General features: G+C 51.9%; 1 protein-coding gene across 2 annotated transcripts in view; it reads left to right on the forward strand.

Moving 5' to 3' along the window:
• The window catches only part of ODAD1 (outer dynein arm docking complex subunit 1), a 30666-nt gene extending 10039 nt beyond the window's left edge, over positions 1-20627 (forward strand). For both annotated transcript variants that reach the window (XM_082437385.1, XM_082437384.1), the window contains 11 exons: positions 5729-5851; positions 6207-6320; positions 10397-10464; positions 13729-13916; positions 14146-14280; positions 15101-15183; positions 15311-15479; positions 18693-18856; positions 18945-19048; positions 19392-19470; positions 19541-20627. In XM_082437385.1, the coding sequence (XP_082293511.1) occupies positions 5729-5851; positions 6207-6320; positions 10397-10464; positions 13729-13916; positions 14146-14280; positions 15101-15183; positions 15311-15479; positions 18693-18856; positions 18945-19048; positions 19392-19470; positions 19541-20071 (1758 nt within the window). In that variant the 3' untranslated portion in view covers positions 20072-20627. The remainder of the gene's footprint in view (positions 1-5728; positions 5852-6206; positions 6321-10396; positions 10465-13728; positions 13917-14145; positions 14281-15100; positions 15184-15310; positions 15480-18692; positions 18857-18944; positions 19049-19391; positions 19471-19540) is intronic.
• The last annotated feature ends 28 nt before the right edge of the window (positions 20628-20655 follow it).

A 20655-nucleotide genomic window follows, 5' to 3' on the forward strand; every position in this document is an offset into this window, starting at 1 on the left:
GGTGCAGTGGTTAAGAATCCGCCTGCCAGGGCAGGGGACACGGGTTTGAGCCCTGGTCCGGGAAGATCCCACATGCTGCGGAGCAACTAAGCCCGTGCACCACAACTACTGGGCCTGCATTCTAGAGCCCATGAGCCACAACTACTGAAGCCCACGCGCCTAGAGCGCGTGCTCCGCAGAAAGAGAAACCACCTCAATGAGAAGCCCGCGCACCGCAACGAAGAGCAGCCCCCGCTCACCACAACTAGAGAAAGCCCGTGTGCAGCAACGAAGACCCAACGCAGCCAAAAATAAATAAATAAAATTAATTAAAAAAAAAAAGGAATGGGCTATTGATATACCCAACGACTTGGATGAATCTCAAAATAATTGTTATGAGTGAAAGAAGCCAAACCCCTCCCCTCAAAAATAGAGTATATACTATGTGATCCCATTAATCTAAAACTCTAGAAAATGCGAACTGGTCTAACTGGGTTACGGCATGGGAGTGGGGGGCTGCAGGAAGGAAGTGGCAGGGGGAATGACAAAGAGGAAACTTTGGGGGTGATTGGTATGTTCACTCCTTCGATTATGTCAAACTTACCAAATTGTCTGCTTTAAATATGTGCAGTTTTATTGTGTGTCATTTATACCTCAACAAAGCTGAGAAAAAAATTTCCTACCTCACATCATCTGAAAACAACAAGTCTGGTTAGATTAGGGACTTAAATGTAAAGAGCGAAATTTGAATACTTTTAAAAATTGAAGGAGAGTGTTTTCTAATCTTGGGAAGAATTTCTTGAACTACCTATGTTATTGACTCGGATCCTTGGCCTCTTTTTTTTCCCCCAACACTGCACAAGCTTTTTCAGTGGCCAGATACTGGAATCTTTATTTTTTATTTATTTATTTATTTTAAAAAATGCATATTATCTGTTTGTTTTTTTTTTGTTTAAGCCGTGCCATGCGGCTTGCGGGATCTTAGTTCCCCGACCAAAGATTGAACCCAGGCCACGGCAGTGAAAGTACCAAGTCCTAACCACTGGACCGCTAGGGAATTCCCAAGACTGGACCCTTTAATCAATAGAAATTGATAAGAGGCCAGACCAGGAATTCAGGCAAGGCTTTGCTGGGATGAGGGAGTGAAAACAAGTAACAGGTTCCCTTGCTTGCTCCCCGAAGGGTGGGGTGAACTGGTTCCTTAAATGGGGTGAAGGTAGGGTGAATGGGTAGGTTGGAGGCGAAGCTTAGGCGGTCTGCCCACCCACTTGGTGGTGCTGTGTGCGGGGATCATGAGCTGTACCCTGCTTTTGCTCCCAGCACCTCAAAAGTGGCAGTTGGTTTGTGGCCATTTTTTGTCTTATTGTTCATAATTGCCCCACTGATTGCACACACATGCAGTTATTTTTAGTCCCTTATAGTTTCTTTGTATTCTGTTGCTGGAGGAGACGTTTGTCCAGGTAAAAGTACAAGCACTCCAGTAAAGGGTCCCAGGTCCCAGCCTATGTCACCTAAACTTTCTTTGTTCCTGGAGCCCTTAATTTCTTAGTAAATTTTTTAGCCCCCAAAGAAACATTTAACAGGGGTGTGCTGGGAAACCAGCAATTAGCGGGGGAAAGCACCCTGATTTGTAGCATTTTCTTTTCTTTTTTTACAATTTTATATTAGAGTATAGTTGATTTACAATGAGCATTTTCTGATTTTCATAACGTCTATGTTCTCATCTCGGCTGAGGTGAACATACCCTATCATGACCCCCAGTGAGTCACACCCTTATAGAATTCCCTCCCCTTCAATGGCAGCAGAACTCGTGACGGCAGAATTTGGCACAGGTGATGGGTTGTCCCTCCCTTGATGAGGTTATGCTATTTATTTATTTATATATTTTTGGCTGTGTTGGGTCTTCGTTGCTGCACACGGGCTTTCTCTAGTTGCGGCGAGCGGGAGGTACTCTTTGTTGCAGTGTGCGGGCTTCTCATTACAGTGACTTCTCTTGTTGCGGAGCACGGGCTCTAGGCGCGCAGGCTTCAGTAGTTGTGGCACACAGGCTCAGTAGTTGTGGCTCACGGACTCTAGAGCACAGGCTCAGTAGTTGTGGTACACGGGCTTAGTTGCTCCGCAGCATGTGGGATCTTCCTGGCCCAGGGCTCGAACCCGTGTCCCCTGCACTGGCAGGCAGATTCTTAACCACTGTGCCACCAGGGAAGCCCGGTTATGCTATTTAATACTGCACCATAGTAGACTGAAGAAGCTGCCATGCTGTGGAGAGGGCCATATGGCAGGGAACTTCTGGGGGCTCCTAGGAGCTGAGGGCCTCAGTCCTGCAACCACAAGGAACTGAATTCTGCCATCAACCATGTGGTGAGTCCTGGATGAGACCGTGGCCCTGGTGACCCCTTGATTGCAGCTTTGTGAGTCCTGAGCAGAGGATCCAGCTGAGCTGTGTCACATTCCTGACCCACAGAAACTTCAAGATAATAAATGGGTGTTGTTTTAAGCCACAAGGTTTGTGGTACAGTCGGCCCTCCATATCTACGGGTTCTGTATATGTGGATTCAACAAACCAAGGATGGAAAATATTAAAAAAAAAAAAGAAATTCCAGAAATTTCCAAAAGGTAAAACTTGAATTTTTGGGGCCAGCAACTATTTACATAGCACTTACACTGTATTTACAACTACTTACATAATATTTACATTCTATTAGGTATTATAAGTAATCTAGCCATGACTTAAAGTATACAGGAGGTTGTGTGTAGGTTACATGCAAATACTATGCCATTTTATATAAGGGACTTGAGCATCTTTGGATTTTGGTGTCTGACGGGAGTCCTGGAACTAATCCCCTGTGGATACAGCAGGGCGACTGTAATTTTTCTGCAGAAATGGAAAACTAATATATGGTCAATTTCAAACTACCAACAATTTAACTCATGTAATTCCTGAAAATGTAACAATCAGCTCTCAAGAGCTGTCCAAGGGGGCCCCAGTACTGCACTGCTAACAGCTCTATTATAGCAGTTTGGACCAAACAACCCAATAAATGTTTGCATCCTAACAACCTAGAAACCATTTGAAAAAATAATATACGTAAATTGAAAAAAATTGTGTTTCGTTCTTAAAAGCCACAATTACCTGTGGCACGTTTGTGCCTATTGGCCACTTTGCAAATTTTCAGGTCTCGGAGTCAGAGTGGACTCACCATTCTCATTCCACACTGATTTCTGAGCAGTACTTGCTTTTTTTTTTAATTGAAAATTTTACTGGGGTAATTGTAGATTCACCTGTGGTTTGAAGAAATAATACAGAGAGAGTCCTTGTACACTGTGCTTAGTTTCCCCCAATGGTACCATTTTGGGGTATTTGATTTTTATCACAGCAACTGCTAAAAACTCAGTTTCAGAAGGATGTGACGTTGGACTTCCCTAGTGGTTCAGTGGGTAAGACTCCGCACTCCCAATGCAGGGAACCCGGGTTCGATCCCCAGTCGGGGAACTAGATCCCACATGCATGGTGCAACTAAGAGTCCGCATCTCGCAACTAAAAACATGCCACAGCGAAGATCCCGCGTGCTGAAACTGACCCAGGGCAGCCTAAATAAATAAATATTAAAAAAAAAGAAAGATGTGACATTGGACTTCCCTGGTGGTCCAGAGGTTATAACTCTGTGCTTCCACTGCAGGGGGCACTGGTTCAATCCTTGGTTGGGGAACTAAAATCCTGTATGCTATGTGGCGTGGTTAAAAAAAACGCAAAAAAACAAAACAACAACAACAACAAAAAAGAAAGATGGGACTTCATCAAAAGGCATGTAACACCGTCTCACGTTGAACCTGGGAACTACCTTGAGCTCCAGGTTCATGTGGTGTCTGACCAATGTCAATGTGTCTCCTTCAAATTTTAAAATATCCCTGTGGTTGCCCCTTTGAGTTTGCTGCAATGCTCTGGGGTGCCTTGGCGCATGTATTCGTTTCCTTGGGTGGCTTATACTACAGAAATTTATTGTCACACAGTTCTGGAGGCCGGAAGTCCAAAATCATGATGTCAGCAGGGTTGGTTCCTTTTAAGGGCTGTGAGAATCTGTTCTGTGCATCTTGCCTAGCTTCTGGTGGTTTGCTGGCAATCTTTGGCATCCCTTTGTGTGTAGAAGCATCACTCCAATCTCTGCCTTCATCTTTTTTTTCTTTTAAAAAATTTTGTAATACAATTTTAAAGGTTATACTCAATTTACAGTTATTACAAAATATTGGCTATATCCCCCGTGTTGTACAATACATCCTTATAGCCTATTTCACACCCAATAGTTTGTACCTCCCACTTCCCACCCCTATATTGCCTCTCCCCCTGCACTGGTAACCACTGGTTTGTTCTCTATATCTGTGAGTCTGCTTCTTTTTGTTGTTTTCACTAGTTTGTTGTATTTTTAAGATTCCACATCTGCCTTCATCTTCATCTGGCATTCTCCCTGCTGGCATGTCTGTGTGTGCAAATTTCCCCTTTTTTATAAAGACGCCAGTGGTGTAGGATTAGGGCCCAACCCAATGACCTCATTTTAACTTGATTACTTCTGTGAAAACCCTGTCTCCAAATAAGGTCACATTCTGAGGTTCTGGGGATTAGCACTTCAACATACGGATTTACAGGCGACTGAATTCAACCCATAGTGGTGCACAAATTGGGAAACACAGTATCAAGCAATTCATTTATTCATTTAGTCTGCATGTTTTGTTGCATGCCAACTCTGCGTCAAGCACAGAAAACATAAAAATCCGCCCTCATGGAGTTTCCAGTCTAGTTGGGAAGACAGCATACCCCAAACAAGTCAAGATGAATACGGGAATGAGAAGGGCAGGTTGGAAGTTGGTTTCAGGCATCAGGGCTCATCCTCTCCTCCTCTTGGTATTTACCAGGATTCTTGGCCTTCCCCAGTCAATAGAAATTGATTAGAGGCCAGACAAGAAATTCAGGCAGGCCTTTACTGGGGCCCCTGCTGCAGCAGCAGGGAGCGAAAACAAGTAACAGGTTCCCTTGCTGGCTCCCAGAGTTGGGGTGAGCTGGTTCCTTATATGGGGTGATGGTAGGGGTGTGTCCACAGGTTGGGCCAGAGGGGTGGCTTAGATGTTTTGCCCAGCCCTCTGGTGGTGTACTGCAGGGGGCACGCATAGTACCTTGCTTTTGCTCCCGACCCCCTGTTTTTGCTCCTGACTCTTCAGAAGTGGCAGCTGGGTTTTTTGGTCTTTTTGTACATTCTTGTCCAGAATTTTCCCTAACTGTGCGTGCATGCAGTTATTTTTAGTCCCTTATAGTTCCTTTGTATTTTGTTGCCCGAGGAGACGTTTGTCCAGGGGCAGGCACTGCAGCAAAGGGTCCCAGGTCCCAGCCTGTCTCACTCTCAGGCTCCTGTCTCCACTTCGTCTACTGTGTGTGGGGTCCCATCCATCCAGATCACACATTTCTCCCAAAATTCCAGGAAAGAACTCAGGCTGGCTCAGCTTGGGTCACACGTCCATCTCTAAATCGATTGTTTGGAGCTGGGTCATGTGGCCGGCAGGGCGGCGTGTTATGGTTGGAAGTCAGATCCACATGGAAGGTTGGGTACTGACCTCAGAAGAGGGGTACAGCAGATGGCTGGGGCCACAAGGACCACAGAGGTCAACCACGCTCAGTCACTCATCCTCCCACTCATCTCCCTCGTTCCCTCAATCTCTCCCACATTCAGTCAACAAATAGGCACCATGTTCTCTCTTCCAGATCCAGGAATGGGAGAGCCGGATCTTTGCCCATGGTAAGGACGTCAAGACCCCGGGATGCATCCTGGATCAGAAGGTCAAGAGCCAGCGAAGGATCAAAATCCTTGAAGACCAGTTGGACAGGGTGAGGGTCAGCCTTTTGGCTGTCTCCAGACCTGAACTCGTGGGGGAAGAACTGAGCATGGGAGTCAAGTTTCAGAAACGGTGGACCAGATTCCTGGATGCAGAGTGGCCTAAAATAGCGGGTTCCCCAAGTGGGGTTAGGAGACAAGATCCTGGAGGGATGGAGGGTCCCCCAGGAAAGGAGACTGATGCTTGGGTCTTGGGGGGGTGGCAATGCTCTCAGAGTCCCCAAATTGGGAATGGGCCCCCTACCTGACAAGTGCCCCCTTCTCGGCTGAGAGTGGAAGAGGGAGGCAGGCCAGGCCTCAGACAGACTCTTGATATCCTCTCCCGCCCCACCCCGACCCCTATCCCAGGTCACCTGTCGCTTTGACATCCAGCTGGTTCGGAATGCAACTTTGCGGGAGGAGCTGGATCTCCTGCAGATCGAGAGGAACCGCTATCTGAATGTGGACCGCAAGCTGCAGAAGGTCAGTGGCCCTGAAGCCCAGGACCCCTTGGCCCAGCTGGAGTGGAGGGGAGGATACGAGAGTCACCCTACTTTCTCCAACACTCGGGCCTCAAGTACGGAATCGCCCGGAGCCATAGGTTTACTTTAGTCCGGAGGGAATGGGGAGACCTGAGAATATTCCGGGCTGCCCCCAGGAAAGAAAGCAGCCTCACTGAGATTTGCAGAAAGCAGAGATGTCACTTTGAGTGTTATCACCCAGGGCAACCAAGGCGCAGGCAGGACCATTTACATTCCATGCGTTTCTCACTAACCTCTGAAGTCCTTTGAAGAATCCTCCCTCCCTCCTTCCACCTCCCTTCCTTCCTTTATTCTCTCCCTCTCTCTTTCTTTAAGTTTTACTTTGAAATAATTTCAAATTTGCAGAAAAGTTGCAGGAATAATACAAAGAACTATATTCTTCACCAAGATTGATAATTTGCCAAATTTACTCTCTGTCTCTGTGTGTGTAATTAGTTTTTTTTTTTTTTTAAATTTTTATATATTTATTTATTTTATGGCTGTGTTGGGTCTTCGTTTCTGTGCGAGGGCTTTCTCTAGTTGCGGTAAGTGGGGGCCACTCTTCATCGCGGTGCGCGGGCCTCTCACTATCGCGGCCTCTCTTGTTGCGGAGCACAGGCTCCAGACGCGCAGGCTCAGTAGTTGTGGCTCACGGGCCTAGTTGCTCCGCGGCATGTGGGATCTTCCCAGACCAGGGCTCGAACCCGTGTCCCCTGCATTGGCAGGCAGACTCTTAACCACTGCGCCACCAGGGAAGCCCTGTGTAATTAGTTTTACTGAAAATAATTTATTATCACAACTGATGAACTATTTAAGAGTACAATGCAGACATTATGGTCCTAAGAACTTCAGTGTGTATTTCCTAAGCACAAGACCATTTTCTTATATAAACAAAGTGCCCTTACCCAAGGGCACTGAACATTGTTACAATTCTAAGCAGTCCATATTTAAAGTTCATGATTGTTCCAACAATGTCCTTTATAGCTAATTTAGTTATCCTGCTCCAGGCTCTGGGCCAGGATCCCACACTGCATTTGGTTGTCCTGGCCTCATTCATCTGGAACAGTCCCTCGGCCCTTCTTTTTTTTTTTTTTGGCTGCGTTGTGTCTTCGTTGCAGCGTGCAGGCTTCTCATTGTGGTGGCTTCTCTTGTTGTGGAGCAGGGGCTCTAGGCACGCAGCCTTCAGTAGGTGTGGCACACGGGCTCAGTAGTTGTGGCTCGTGGGCTCTAGAGCACAGGCTCAGTAGTTGTGGCACACGGGCTCAGTAGTTGTGGCTTGCTGGCTTAGTTGCTCCGCGGCATGTGGGATCTTCCTGGACCAGAGATCGAACCCGAGTCCCCTGCATTGGCAGGCGGATCCTTAACCACTGCGCCACTAGGGAAGTCCCCCTCGGCCCTTGTTTGTCTCCATGACTTTGACATTTTGGAAGCATCCAGGCCAGTTGTGCTGTGCGACGTCCCTCAGTGTGGATTTATCTGATCTTTCTCCATGATTAGATTCAAGTTGTGCATTTTTGGTGGAATATCACAGAGGTGGTATTGTGTCATTTGCGGGCATTATATCAGTAGGCACATAATGTAAGTTTGTCCCGTAACTAGTGACGTTGACCTTGATTGCTTGGTCAGCCAGGTTTCTCCAATACAGGGTTTTCCTCTTTGTAATGACTGAGTCCAGGGAGGTTCTTTGAGACTATGTAAATATCCTGTTCCCTGATACATTTTCACGCAATTGTTCTAGCATCCCTTAATGATTGTTGCCTGAATAATTATTATTGTAATGGCTACCAAATGGTGATTCTTCTCTCTCATTTCTTCTTCATTTATAAGGTGGCATTTTACTTAAGGAAGAACTTCTTAAGTGTATTCACGGGTTATCAGTAAGCATTCATGTATTCTTACTTTATTCTGTGGGTTATAATCCATAGTGCTCATGATGATGTTCAGATTGTCCCAGATTTGGCTGGTAGGAGACCCCTCAAGCTGGCTTCTCTGTCCTTTGGACAAGCCCATCTTTTTTTTTTTTTTGAACACTTCCTTACTTTCTGGCACAGGAAGATAGTCCAGATTTTCTTGTACCTGATCAGCCTTAACTGTCAAGTTAGCATTTCTCCATGGAGTCCTGATTCTTCCTAGTGGGGAGTCCTGCTTCTTCTTCTCTTGGTGCTGAGAAACCAAATTACAGGCACTAGGAGTCCTCACTGCTACTGGGGTGTCCCTGCCTTGAGGCCATTTCTCTGGAGAGAGCTAGGAAACACACGCACATATTTTAAAATTGTGAGTTCATGTCGGTGCCTCTCATTCCAATCCATCACTACTGGGTTACTCCTGAACCTTCCCTATTTTATCTTTCTCTTCCCCACAATGGGAACCTTGGCTCCCAACAGCGTTTATATACGTACTCACTTGTTCAATCCTACAAAACACATGAGAGAGGTTCAGAATTGCTATAGCTGTATTAGTACCCCCTGAACCTGAGCGTTCAAGATTTGTTTGCAGATTGTTTTGTTCTCTGAGGGCATGTGTATCTATCTATTTATCTATCTCACATTATTGTATTCAGAAGTCACTGGGATTAGTTCCTATTTTTTTGGTCTTCTTTGTGTTTCTGTTCTTTGTTTGAAATACAGTTAGGTTCAGTTGCTTCTGTTTGTATTTGCTTTTAGTTCTCTCCCCTATCCTTGTTGATTTAATTTTCTTTATGAATATGTAAACCATTGACAAGGGTTCCCAAATCAAAACGATGCCAAAAGGTAAGGCACAGAAACATCATTTCCTCACCATCTCTTCCACTTCATTCCCATTCAGCCCCCATAGTTTCTGGTTATCCATCCTAGATTTCTTGTTACAAAAGTGTATGTTTGGGGCTTCCCTGGTGGCACAGTGGTTAAGAATCCGCCTGCCAATGCAGGGAACATGGGTTCGAGCCCTGGTCCGGGAAGATCCCATATGCCACGGAGCAACTAAACCTGTGCGCCACAACTACTGAGCCTGCGCTCTAGACCCCATGCTCTGCAACAAGAGAAGCCACCTCAATGAGAAGCCTGCGCACCGCGACAAAGAGTATCCCTCCACTCTGAGAAAGCCCGTGCACAGCAACGAAGACCCAATGCAGCCAAAAAAAAAAAAAAAAAAAAAGTGTATGTGTTTGTGTGTGTGCGTGTGTACGTGCACACATACACATGCACATGTATTTATACATACATATATATGTATGTGTGTATTACATTAATATATACACACATTATATATGTATATGTATGTGTATGTGTGTATATATGTTTCTATACATTAATACATATATACACATTATGTATAAAAATATATATATATAATTTCCTCTCGTCTTTCTCCTGAAATAACCCTTTTTACGCATAACTCTGCAAAGACACTTCCATAGAACTAGAAAACAGATTAGCGTGGTCACAATCATGAAATTCACACAAATTTCTGACCCCCACCACAAAGTTAGGGCAGCACTCTTAGGAATATCCTGGGTTGGATGTTTCACTGCATTCCTTTTTTATTTATTTATTTAATTATTTATGCCTGCATTGGGTCTTCGTTGCTGCGCGTGGGCTTTCTCTAGTTGCGGCGAGTGGGGGCTACTCTTTGTTGCAGTGCACGGGCTTCTCATTGCGGTGGCTTCTCTTGTTGCGGAGCACGGGCTCTAGGCGTGCGGGCTTCAGTAGTTGTGGCACGCGGGCTTAGTAGTTGTGGCGCATGGGCTTAGTTGCTCCGCGGCATGTGAGATCTTCCTGGACCAGAGCTCGAACCTGTGTTCCCTGCATTGGCAGGCAGATTCTTAACCACTGTGCCACCAGGGAAGTCCAACCTTTCACTGCATTCCTGCTCATCAATCTGGCTTTCCCTTCACTTGGTACCTGTTTAAAATCCCTTTCACCGATTGCCGCTAATTAGGAAGGTCCAAGTTTTTAAGGCCCAGGAGCCTCACTTCTTATTGGGGAAATGTGAGGCTTAAAGGAGGGCCCTCCAGTGATGAGGGCATTGGAAGTGGTATCTGTTTTGTTCTCTTGGCAGGAGATCCAGCTCCTGCGGGACACGGTCAGGACCCTCATGGTCTCCTCCACCTCTGCCTATACCATCAGGTAGGGCCCCTGGAGGCATCCTAGATGACTCAGTCCATGCATTTTCTTAAGGAAGTGGTGGGAAGGTTCCAAACTCAAGAAATAGATTGTCAGAACCTCCTTTTTTTTTTTTTTTAATTATAAGATGCCCCTTTCTCTCCCCCCTCCACTGATTTCCCAGCTTCTCGGGCAAGGTCCCTCTCCTTGGGTGTATGAATTAACCTCTTTAGCCGCCGTCTGTTAATGGTATGTAGCACATAGGGATGTAGAAAGGCTTAAGGAGAATTCCCTGGCGGTCCAATGGTTAGGATTCTGCACTTTCACTGACATGGCCCAGGTTCGATCCCTGGTCCGGGCACTGAGATCCCACAAGCCACAGGGTGTGGCCAAATAAATAAATAAGGAGACTTAAGGGACTTCCTGGGTGGTCCAGTAGTTGAGAATCTGCCTCCCAATGCAGGGGACGCGGGTTCGATCTCTGGTCGAGGAACTAAGATCCCACATACCTCGGGGCAACTAAGCCCGCGCACCACGGCTAGAGAGAAGCCCCTGTGCTGCACCTAAGGCCCAACGCAGGCAAAAATAAACAAATATTAAAAAAAATAGACTTAAGTAAGTGCACATAGCAGGGGGCCAGGAACGTAGGAAGCATCAGTGAATGACCGTAATTAGATTGATATTTATCAGTATTGGTTGAAAGGGACAGAGATTCTCTCAAGCCACCTTCAGACAAAGGATCATGTTGTATGGAGTCTAGAAGCCCCAGCTGCTCTGCTAATGGACGTCTGTCTCTGCCTCTGGGCTCTCATGGGTTCCATGCTCTCTCTCTTATCCCAGCTCTGCTCCTTTCTGCGCTTCAGCCCTGTTCTCTGGCTCCAAGTGCTGTCTTACCTTCTCTTCAGTGTCTTGTTTCTACCACCTGACTTCTGCTTATCGTGGTTCATGATTCCTCACGACATCGGTTATAGGCCAAATCTACCTTATGGTTTCTATGATCTTTCCTTCTTTGTTCCTCCTTTCTTTCTTTCCGTTCTTTCTTTCTTTTCTTTCTCTCTCTCTCTTTCTTCCCTTCCCCTTCCTCCCTCCCTCCCTTCCTTCCTTCTTTTCTTCCTTCTTCCTCTCTCTCTTTCCGTCTTTCCTTCCCTTCTTCTGTCTTCCTTTCCTTCTTCCTTCCTTCCTTTGAGTTAAGATGCACATAAAATTCACCTTTAAAAAATTTATTTATTTATTTTTGGCTGCGTTGGGTCTTCGTTGCTGCACGCGGGCTTTCTCTAGTTGTGGCAAGCGGGGGCTACTCCTCATTGTGGTGCGCGGGCTTCTCACTGCGGTGGCTTTTTTTGTTGTGGAGCACGGGCTCTAGGCGCACGGGCTTCAGGAGCTGTGCTGCGCGGGCTCTAGAGCACAGGCTCAGTAGATGTGGCGCACAGGCTTAGTTGCTCCGCGGCATGTGGGATCTTCCCGGACCAGGGCTTTAACCCGTGTCCCCTGCATTGGCTGGCGGATTCCTAACCATTGCGCCACCAGGGAAGTCCCAAAACTCACCATTTTAAAATGTACCATTCAGTGGCATTTAGTACATTGATAATGTTGTGCAACCATCACTTCTGTTTTCATCACCCCCAAAGGAGACCTGTAACCATTAAGCAGTTATTCTCTCTTTCCCTCTTCCCCAACGCCCTGGCAACCACTAGTCTCCTTCCTGTCTCGACGATTTACCTATACATGTGCCTTTCCGTAAATTTACCTTTATGTTTCATGTAAATGGAATCATACAACGTGTCCTTTTGTGTCTGGTTCCTTTCACTCAGTGCAGTGCTTTCCAGGCTCACCCACGTTGCAGCGTCTCTCAGTACGTCATGCCTTTTTATGGTTGATTCTGTAATTTGTTACCTGTGGTCCTCCATGACCTCTTCAGAGCCTTGACTCATGGCTTCTGTTCACGCATAGCTCTGGCTTCTTCCTAACTTGGCCTTCATAACATGACCTTTTGTGGCTTCTCTCTATACATCCTTTTAGCTTCGGCTTCCCGCTGTCCCCTTCTTAGCATTTCCCAATTCAAATTCTGAGGAGAGAATCTGACTGGCCCAGCTCATCTTTTCTGCCACGTCCCACAAGTGATGGCCTGCTGGCCTGTCTTTGCATCACCAGGATCTAGCCTCTGCCAACACTCCTCCAGTTGACTGCAGTGGGCAGCCTAGCGGGGTGCAAAGATAGGGTGGTTTCCGTTAGAAGGCAGGGGGCAGCTGTCAGGACCAACACTTCTGTCAGACCAGCCAGTGTCTCCATTGCTTCCTTGCTGGCTGACCTGGGCAGGTCACTTCCCCTCTCTGAGCCTCAGTTTCCTCTACTGTGACGTGGCAACAGTAATGGTATCTACCTCCTGGGCTGCTGTGGGGACTTATGGCGTCCTGCTTTAGAGCATCTACTGCAGGGCCAGGCTCTTGGGAAGTTGGGTTCCCTCTTCCTGGCCCTTCTGTTGGCCTGAAGCCCAAGGCACAGGAAGAACTGTGAGTCCTAATCCCTGAGGGGCTGCTAGAGGGGTCGCCGGGGGCTAGGGCTGGTGGGTGCCAGGAGAGGGCTCCCACCAAGGAGGACTGACCTGAGTAAGCCTCAGAGGAATTTGAACAGAGCAAGAAGCTAGTGCCCTGAGTCGAGGCAACCAAGGTTGGCAAAGGTGTGGAAAGGGGAACTAGAATGGTCCATGGGCAGGGACCTGAGGAGACTGACCTGCTGTTCTCCCAACCTATTGACCCTCTGACCTTTGATCCTGTGACCTGTGAAGTAGGCTTGGGGCACTCTGAGTTTACAGTTGGCTGCACGACGTTTAAAAGCTTAAAAGCTCCACCTTCGGCCAAGCAGGCCAGGGGAGTTTCAGTGAGTGAGCCCCCGACTCTCCCCATAACCCCATCCTGACCCAGCTCTAGGAACCTAGACAATTTTCTGCCTTAACGGCAACCTGATTCTGCCCCATCCCTGTGACTCCAGGCTGACCTCACTCATCCCTGAGACCCCAGGCTGACTGTGCCCCAACCACCAACCCCAGGATGACCCCGCGCATCCCTGTGACTCAAGACTGACCCTGCGCCATTCACCCTCCAACCCCAGGCTGACTTCACCCATCCCGGTGACCCCAGGCTGACCCCACCCATTCCTGTGACCCCAGGCTGACCCTGCCCCATTCACCCTCCAACCCCAGTCTGACTCCGCCCCTCCCTGGGCCCCAGGATGAACCCAAATCCAACCTCCAATCTCCCTGACCCGGGTCTAACCCCCCACCCCTCCCAGGGAGGAGGCGAAGACCAAGCTAGGCATGCTGCGGGAGAGGGCAGAGAAGGAGGTGGCCCAGAACGACACGGAGGTGCAGATCTTGCAGCGGCAGATCGCGCACTTGGAGCAGCTGCACCGCTTCCTCAAACTCAAGAACGGCGATCGGCAGCCGGATCCCGCCGTCGTGGAGAAGCGCGAGCAACGGGGTGAGGCCGGGGCCGCCACCTCTGCCTCCAGCAGGCCGGGCCAGGGGAGGGGCGGAGCGGCTCGCTCCAGGTCTCGCCGCGGGGCGGGGCCGGCCGGGGGGCGGGGCTGGAGGGGCGGGGTCTGCGCGGCTGCGGTGTTGCTGCCCCCTCCCCACCGGCGTCCCCAGCCAGGCCCCTCCGCCCTGGTGGCCGCCCCGGACGCCGACCTCACTGCCCCCTCACCCCCCAGCCCGGGAGGTGGCCGAAGGCCGCCGGAAGACCTCCCAGGAGAAGCTGGTGCTGCGCTACGAGGACGCCCTGAAGAAACTGTCCCAGCTGACCGGGGAGAGCGACCCGGACTCGCTGGTGGAGAAGTACCTGGAGTGTGAGTTCCCGGGGGTAGGGGGCGGGGATGGAAGGGGCGGTGGGGGGGGGGCAGGAGCACGGCGCCCAGCCCCCCGGAATCCAGTGCAGACTGTGCTCGGTCTCGGTCACCGAGGGCCTCCGCTTCGGCCCTGGGGACTTGACCTGCGCTGGAGGGACCAGGAATCAGGCTCCGCTCTACTCGCCTCTTCCCGTCCGCCCTACCTCCGCCCCTCTCTCTCCCCGCTTTCTCCCCAGTCTCTCTCCCACCCCCGTCTCGGGCCTTCTGACCTCTTCCTTCTCTGTGTGTCTCCACCCGTCTGCATCTCTCTGTTCTCACTGAATGTATCTCCGTCTTCTTCTTTCTGTCCAATTTCCCTGGCGTGTCTGCCTTCCCGCCTCCCCCATCCGTCTCCCCTTCCCGTTCCCTCCCTCCTCCGCCTCCCTCATTCCTGGGCCTGCGGGTCGCCCTCGGAATCTTCCCCTCAACCTCCGTGTGCCGATCTCCGTGTCCCTGTTGCTGTCTTTCTCCCGGGGTCTAATGTTCTCTCTTTACCCACCTTTACCGTTTTCTCTCCCTCACTTCTCTGTTTCTCTGTGTCTCTCTCGGCATTTCTGTGACTTTCTCTGGGTCGCTATCTCTTTCTGTCGCTCTGCCTTGCCCTGTATTTCTCTGTGTCCCCTGTGTCTATTTCTGTGCCTATATCTCTCCGTCTCTGTCTCTCCTTGTCTCTGTGTCTTTGTTGCCTTTCTCAACATCTCTTTCTCTGCCCTTCTGTGTGTGTCTCTCTGTTTGCTGGTCTCTGTCTCTCTGGACCCTGCCTTTCCGAACTCGCCCCCAGTGGAGGAGCGGAACTTCGCGGAGTTTAATTTCATCAATGAGCAGAACTCAGAGCTGGAGCATCTGCAGGAGGAGATCAAGGAGGTGAGCGAGACCCGCCCCTCCCCCTCCCCTCCCTTCCTCTCCCCTCCCCTCCCCCTCCCCTCCTCCACCCGCGTCGGTGCCCCCTCCCTCCCGAGCTGGGCCCAGCGTCGCGCCCCTGCCCCTGTAGATGCAGGAGGCCTTGGTGAGCGGCCGCCGCAGCGAGGAGGACCGCCGCTCGCGGCAGGAGCAGCAGCGGGCCGAGTTGCAGCAGCGCGTGGACGAGGTGCACACGGAGGCCGAGAACCTGGAGGCCCGCTTCCAGAACTTTCGCGGGCAGCTGGAGAAGCTCAAGACCGGTGAGCACCCGCCCCGGCTTCTTCATCTGGAAGGATGCGATGAGCAGGCGGAGAGCCCTGCCTGGGCTGGCCACGCGGAGACATTCCGCGGACCACTTTGTGCACTCCCTTGTCATCTGTCCCATATCCATCCATCCTGCATCCATCCATCCATCCATCCTTCATCCAGCCATCCTTCATCCATCCATCCTGCATCCATCCATCCATCCATCCATCCATCCTGCATCCATCCTTCATCCAGCCATCCTGCATCCATCCATCCTGCATCCATCCATCCAGCCATCCTGCATCCATCCATCCATCCTGCATCCATCCATCCATCCTGCATCCATCCATCCTGCATCCATCCATCCAGCCATCCTGCATCCATCCATCTATCCTGCATCCATCCATCCATCCTGCATCCATCCATCCAGCCATCCTGCATCCATCCATCCAGCCATCCTGCATCCATCCATCTATCCTGCATCCATCCATCCATCCTGCATCCATCCATCCAGCCATCCTGCATCCATCCATCCATCCTGCATCCATCCATCCATCCTGCATCCATCCATCCTGCATGCATCCATCCAGCCATCCTGCATCCATCCATCCATCCTGCATCCATCCATCCATCCTGCATCCATCCATCCTGCATCCATCCATCCAGCCATCCTGCATCCATCCATCCAGCCATCCTGCATCCATCCATCTATCCTGCATCCATCCATCCATCCTGCATGCATCCATCCAGCCATCCTGCATCCATCCATCTATCCTGCATCCATCCATCCATCCTGCATCCATCCATCCATCCATCCTGCATCCATCCATCTATCCTGCATCCATCCATCCATCCTGCATCCATCCATCCAGCCATCCTGCATCCATCCATCCAGCCATCCTGCATCCATCCATCTATCCTGCATCCATCCATCCATCCTGCATGCATCCATCCAGCCATCCTGCATCCATCCATCCATCCTGCATCCATCCATCCATCCTGCATCCATCCATCCTGCATCCATCCATCCAGCCATCCTGCATCCATCCATCCAGCCATCCTGCATCCATCCATCCAGCCATCCTGCATCCATCCATCCAGCCATCCTGCATCCATCCATCTATCCTGCATCCATCCATCCATCCTGCATCCATCCATCCAGCCATCCTGCATCCATCCATCCATCCTGCATCCATCCATCCATCCTGCATCCATCCATCCTGCATCCATCCATCCAGCCATCCTGCATCCATCCATCCAGCCATCCTGCATCCATCCATCCAGCCATCCTGCATCCATCCATCTATCCTGCATCCATCCATCCATCCTGCATGCATCCATCCAGCCATCCTGCATCCATCCATCTATCCTGCATCCATCCATCCATCCTGCATCCATCCATCCAGCCATCCTGCATCCATCCATCCATCCTGCATCCATCCATCCATCCTGCATCCATCCATCCAGCCATCCAGCCATCCTGCATCCATCCATCCATCCTGCATCCATCCATCCGTCCATCCATCCTGCATCCATCCATCCATCCTGCATCCATCCATCCATCCATCCAGCCATCCTGCATCCATCCATCCATCCTGCATCCATCCATCTGTCCATCCATCCTGCATCCATCTATCCTGCATCCATCATCCATTCATCCTTGTGGTGTGGAGTCCATGAGAGTCAGGCAGCCCTGGGTTTGAATCCCAGCTCCACCATTTGTGAACTTTGGTGTGTGGTTTCCTCTGTTGGAGCCCCTCCGGAAGTGGGATAGCAGTGCCTAGTTTGTAGGGTCGGCATGAGAATTAGATGGGATGACGGATGGAGAGAGACTAGGAGGTGGCAGTGGTGGTGGGGAGCTAGCAGGAGGGCCACCTTGTGCTGCGCGGTCGGAGCTCAAGTATTGGCAGACCCTCTTTCCCTCTGTTGTAGGGACTGCGGTGACAAGCCCTGTGCTAGGTGGTGAGGACCGGGCTCTGGATACTCGTAACGCAGGGGCTGGGAAGGAGGACACCTTGGGCCCTGCAGGAGCAAGAGTATGCCTTAGCTCAGAGTGGGGTGCAGGACCAGGATTTGGGGGGCCCGGTGCAGAATGAAAATGTGGGGCCCCTTGTTTAAAAACTGGCAAGAATTTCAAGTGACAATAGCAGAGCATCAAACCAAACGTGGGGCCCTTCTCAGCACGGGGCCCTGTGCCCATGACATTGGCTGGGGGTCACAGGGAAGGTCTCCTGGAAGCCATGATGCTTGAGGCTGATTTTGAAGGATGAGTATTTAACTGAAAAACTGGGGAGAGGGGATGCCGCCAGCAGGCGGGGCCAAGGCTCGGAGGTGCATCCAAGGAAGGCAGGTTCTTCGTGCAGAGAGGGCGTGGGTGGGAGTTGAAGAGGGTCAGATCCTAAACGGACGCCAGGCTGAGGCTTTTTCCTGGGGGTGCTGGGGAGCCATGGGAGGGTTGTGAGCAGGAGAGGGGGGTGGATAGGAGGGAGGGGGATGAGGACGGGGAGGGAGAGATGGAGCACAGAGGTGTCGGGCTGAGGGACCGTGGGGGGATGAGGGCTGAGGCCCACAGGGGTCCGGCCCGGTGAGGGTGCAGTGGGGAACCTGGGAGGAGGAGCTCCTCTGGGGGATGAGGCTGATCTCAGTGTGAGTGGCACTGTGGACTGTTCGGAGAGGGGCCCCGGCAGGAAACTGTATGTGAGCCTGGGGCTCAGGTGGGGGAGGCAGGGGAGGGTGGTAGGGATGCCACAGGCTGCGTGCAGATTCCTGTCAAGGTCATGGGTGCATCTTATTTCATTCACGATAACCAGTTAACTAAATACAAGCGCGCCAATGGTGAGAGCGGGTCACAGCCTTGGTGCTGCTGTGAATTTCCTCCGCTTTCTCCCGGGGAGCACGTGTGTGTGTTTCTGGGGGAGAAGCACATCCTGAGCCGTGGGCTCGCTGGGTTGGGTGGAACCTGGGAGATGCTGAGCCGTGAGCAGAGGACTGGCCGTGTGGAGGTGCCCTTGTCACGTTTTCCTTGGACTCCTCTCGCTTTTTGCCCTCTGGCATCTGGAACCCGGTGGCCGGGCACACCGCGATGCCCTCCCCCCGCCTGGCTGTCTGAACTTGGGCAAGTCCCTTTGCATCTTTGAGCCTCGCTTGGGCAGCAGGGCCTTGAGGAGAGGAGAGGGTGGCACCCCATGGGCACTGGATCCATGATGGCCTGTCCCCTCTGACCCCAGATATCCAGCGCCTCTTCACCAGGGCCCAGTGTGACAGCACCGTCATCAATGACCTCCTAGGGGTCAAGAGCCACATGAGAGACCGGGACATAGGCCTCTTCCTGGGCCTCATCGAGAAGCGGCTGGTGGAGCTCCTGACGGTGCAGGCCTTCCTCGAAACCCAGGTTGGGGCGCAGACGGTGCGCAGGGGGGACAGGGCGCCGGGGCCTTGGAGACGGGCCTGAGCGGACCACTGGCTTCTCCACCCTCCAGAACAACCTCTCTGCCAGCTCGCCTAACGCTGCCCTCCTGGTGCTGGGCCAGAGCCCCGAGGATCTTCCCAAGAAAGTGGCCCCACCTCAGCCCCCTGACAATCTGTGAGCCAGAGGGCAAGGGTCAGGGAGCTTCCCCGGGGGCAGAGGAGACGCGGGGGCAGAGGAGACTCAGGAAGGGAGGGTTTTCAGGTGGGGGCGGGCCCCTGGGACTGAAAGGTGGGTGATGCCCGGGGGCGGGGGGCGTAGAAGATGAAGTGGGTACTTCGGGGGAATCAGAAGGAGTAAGGGCTCCAGGGACATTCGATGGGGCCCTGGGTGGACCCGAAGGGGAAAGGGCGCTCAGAGCCCGGCGCACGGCTGAGGGTCTCAGGGCCTAGCAGTGAGGCGCCATCGGCCTTCTGAAGGTCGAGGAGTAGAGTCCCTTCCTGTCTTCCACCCACTGTAGCGAGGACCCCCCAGGCTTTGAGGCCAACGACGACTATCCGCTGAGCAAGGAGGAGTTGCTGAGCCGCGTGGTGAAGTCGGTGAGGACGGGTGCCCGCGGGCGCGGGGCAGCTCTGCCTCCTCCGGGGCCCTAACTCGCCTCCCCCGCAGCTGGAGGCCCGGGAGCAGGCGGGGGAGCGGCGCCTGGAGGAGATGGCCGAGGCCGTTAGGAAGGTGGACAGCACCCCGGCCAGCCCCGGCCTGCCCCTGCTGCCCAAGAGCCCCCGCGCTGTCCCCGGCTCCCTCGCGAGCCACAGGACTAGCGGCGTCCTGGCGTCCAGCGGAGGCCGCGCCACCGGCTCCAATGTCGGCCGCGTCACCTTTGGGGACCCCAGCTCCAGCGCAGGCCACACGACCTTCGGCTCCACCAGCGCCGTCACCGGGGGACTTACGTCCAGCCGGGGCTCGACTGCGGGCCGAGTGATCTCCAGATCCCCCAACTCTAGCAGCTACCTGGGGTCCTCTGGATACTTGGGGTCCAGCAGAGGCCACGAGAGCTTTGGGGGCCCGGAGAGCAAAGGCCCTGAGTCAGAATCGAGTGGAGGCCTCGAGTCCAGCAGAGGCCAAGTCTCAAGCACTGGCCCTGCCTCTAGCACCGGCCGGGTCTCCACCACCAGCAAAGATTCCCAGAGCAACTACTAGGGGCACCCAGCCCTCACCCTGCCTCTGGCTCCTTGTAGGGCCTTCTCTGGGTCTCCGCCTCTCAATTTCCCCTATGACTCTCCATCTTTCTCACCTAGCTTCAGGTGAACTGCCTGCACACCTGTCTCCATCTCCCCTTCACTATGTCTCTGCATCTCTTCCCATCAGCTCCCCTTCATCTGTCGCCTGGATCCGCCCCCCCACCCCCACCCCCGTTTCCAACCTGCCCTTCCCTTTTGGTTCCCTAATCTCCTGTTCTCTAGGCTTCCCGTTCAGTGTGTCTCTGTCCTGTCTCCATGTCTGTCTCCCCATCTCTGCTCTGACCTCTCTGAGTATCCCCCCCACCTCCTGTTTCGGCTTCCCCATTTCTAACTCCCTCTCCTCTCCTCCATCTCCCAGGCCCTCCTCGCATCTCATGTCCCTGTCTCTGTAGCTCCTCATTCCTTGTCCTTCTCAAGAGTCCCCATACTGACCAGTGGGGGAAGAATGGGGGCAAAGACATCAGGGTCAGCATGAGCTGTGACGGTAGGAAATAAAGGTCAGAGTCTGATTTTTACCCCAGCCTGGTTACAAGCGTATGTGTG

The sequence above is a fragment of the Balaenoptera physalus genome (assembly GCF_965194825.1).
Source record: "Balaenoptera physalus genome assembly, chromosome: 19".
In the NCBI taxonomy this organism is placed as follows: Eukaryota; Metazoa; Chordata; class Mammalia; order Artiodactyla; family Balaenopteridae; genus Balaenoptera; species Balaenoptera physalus.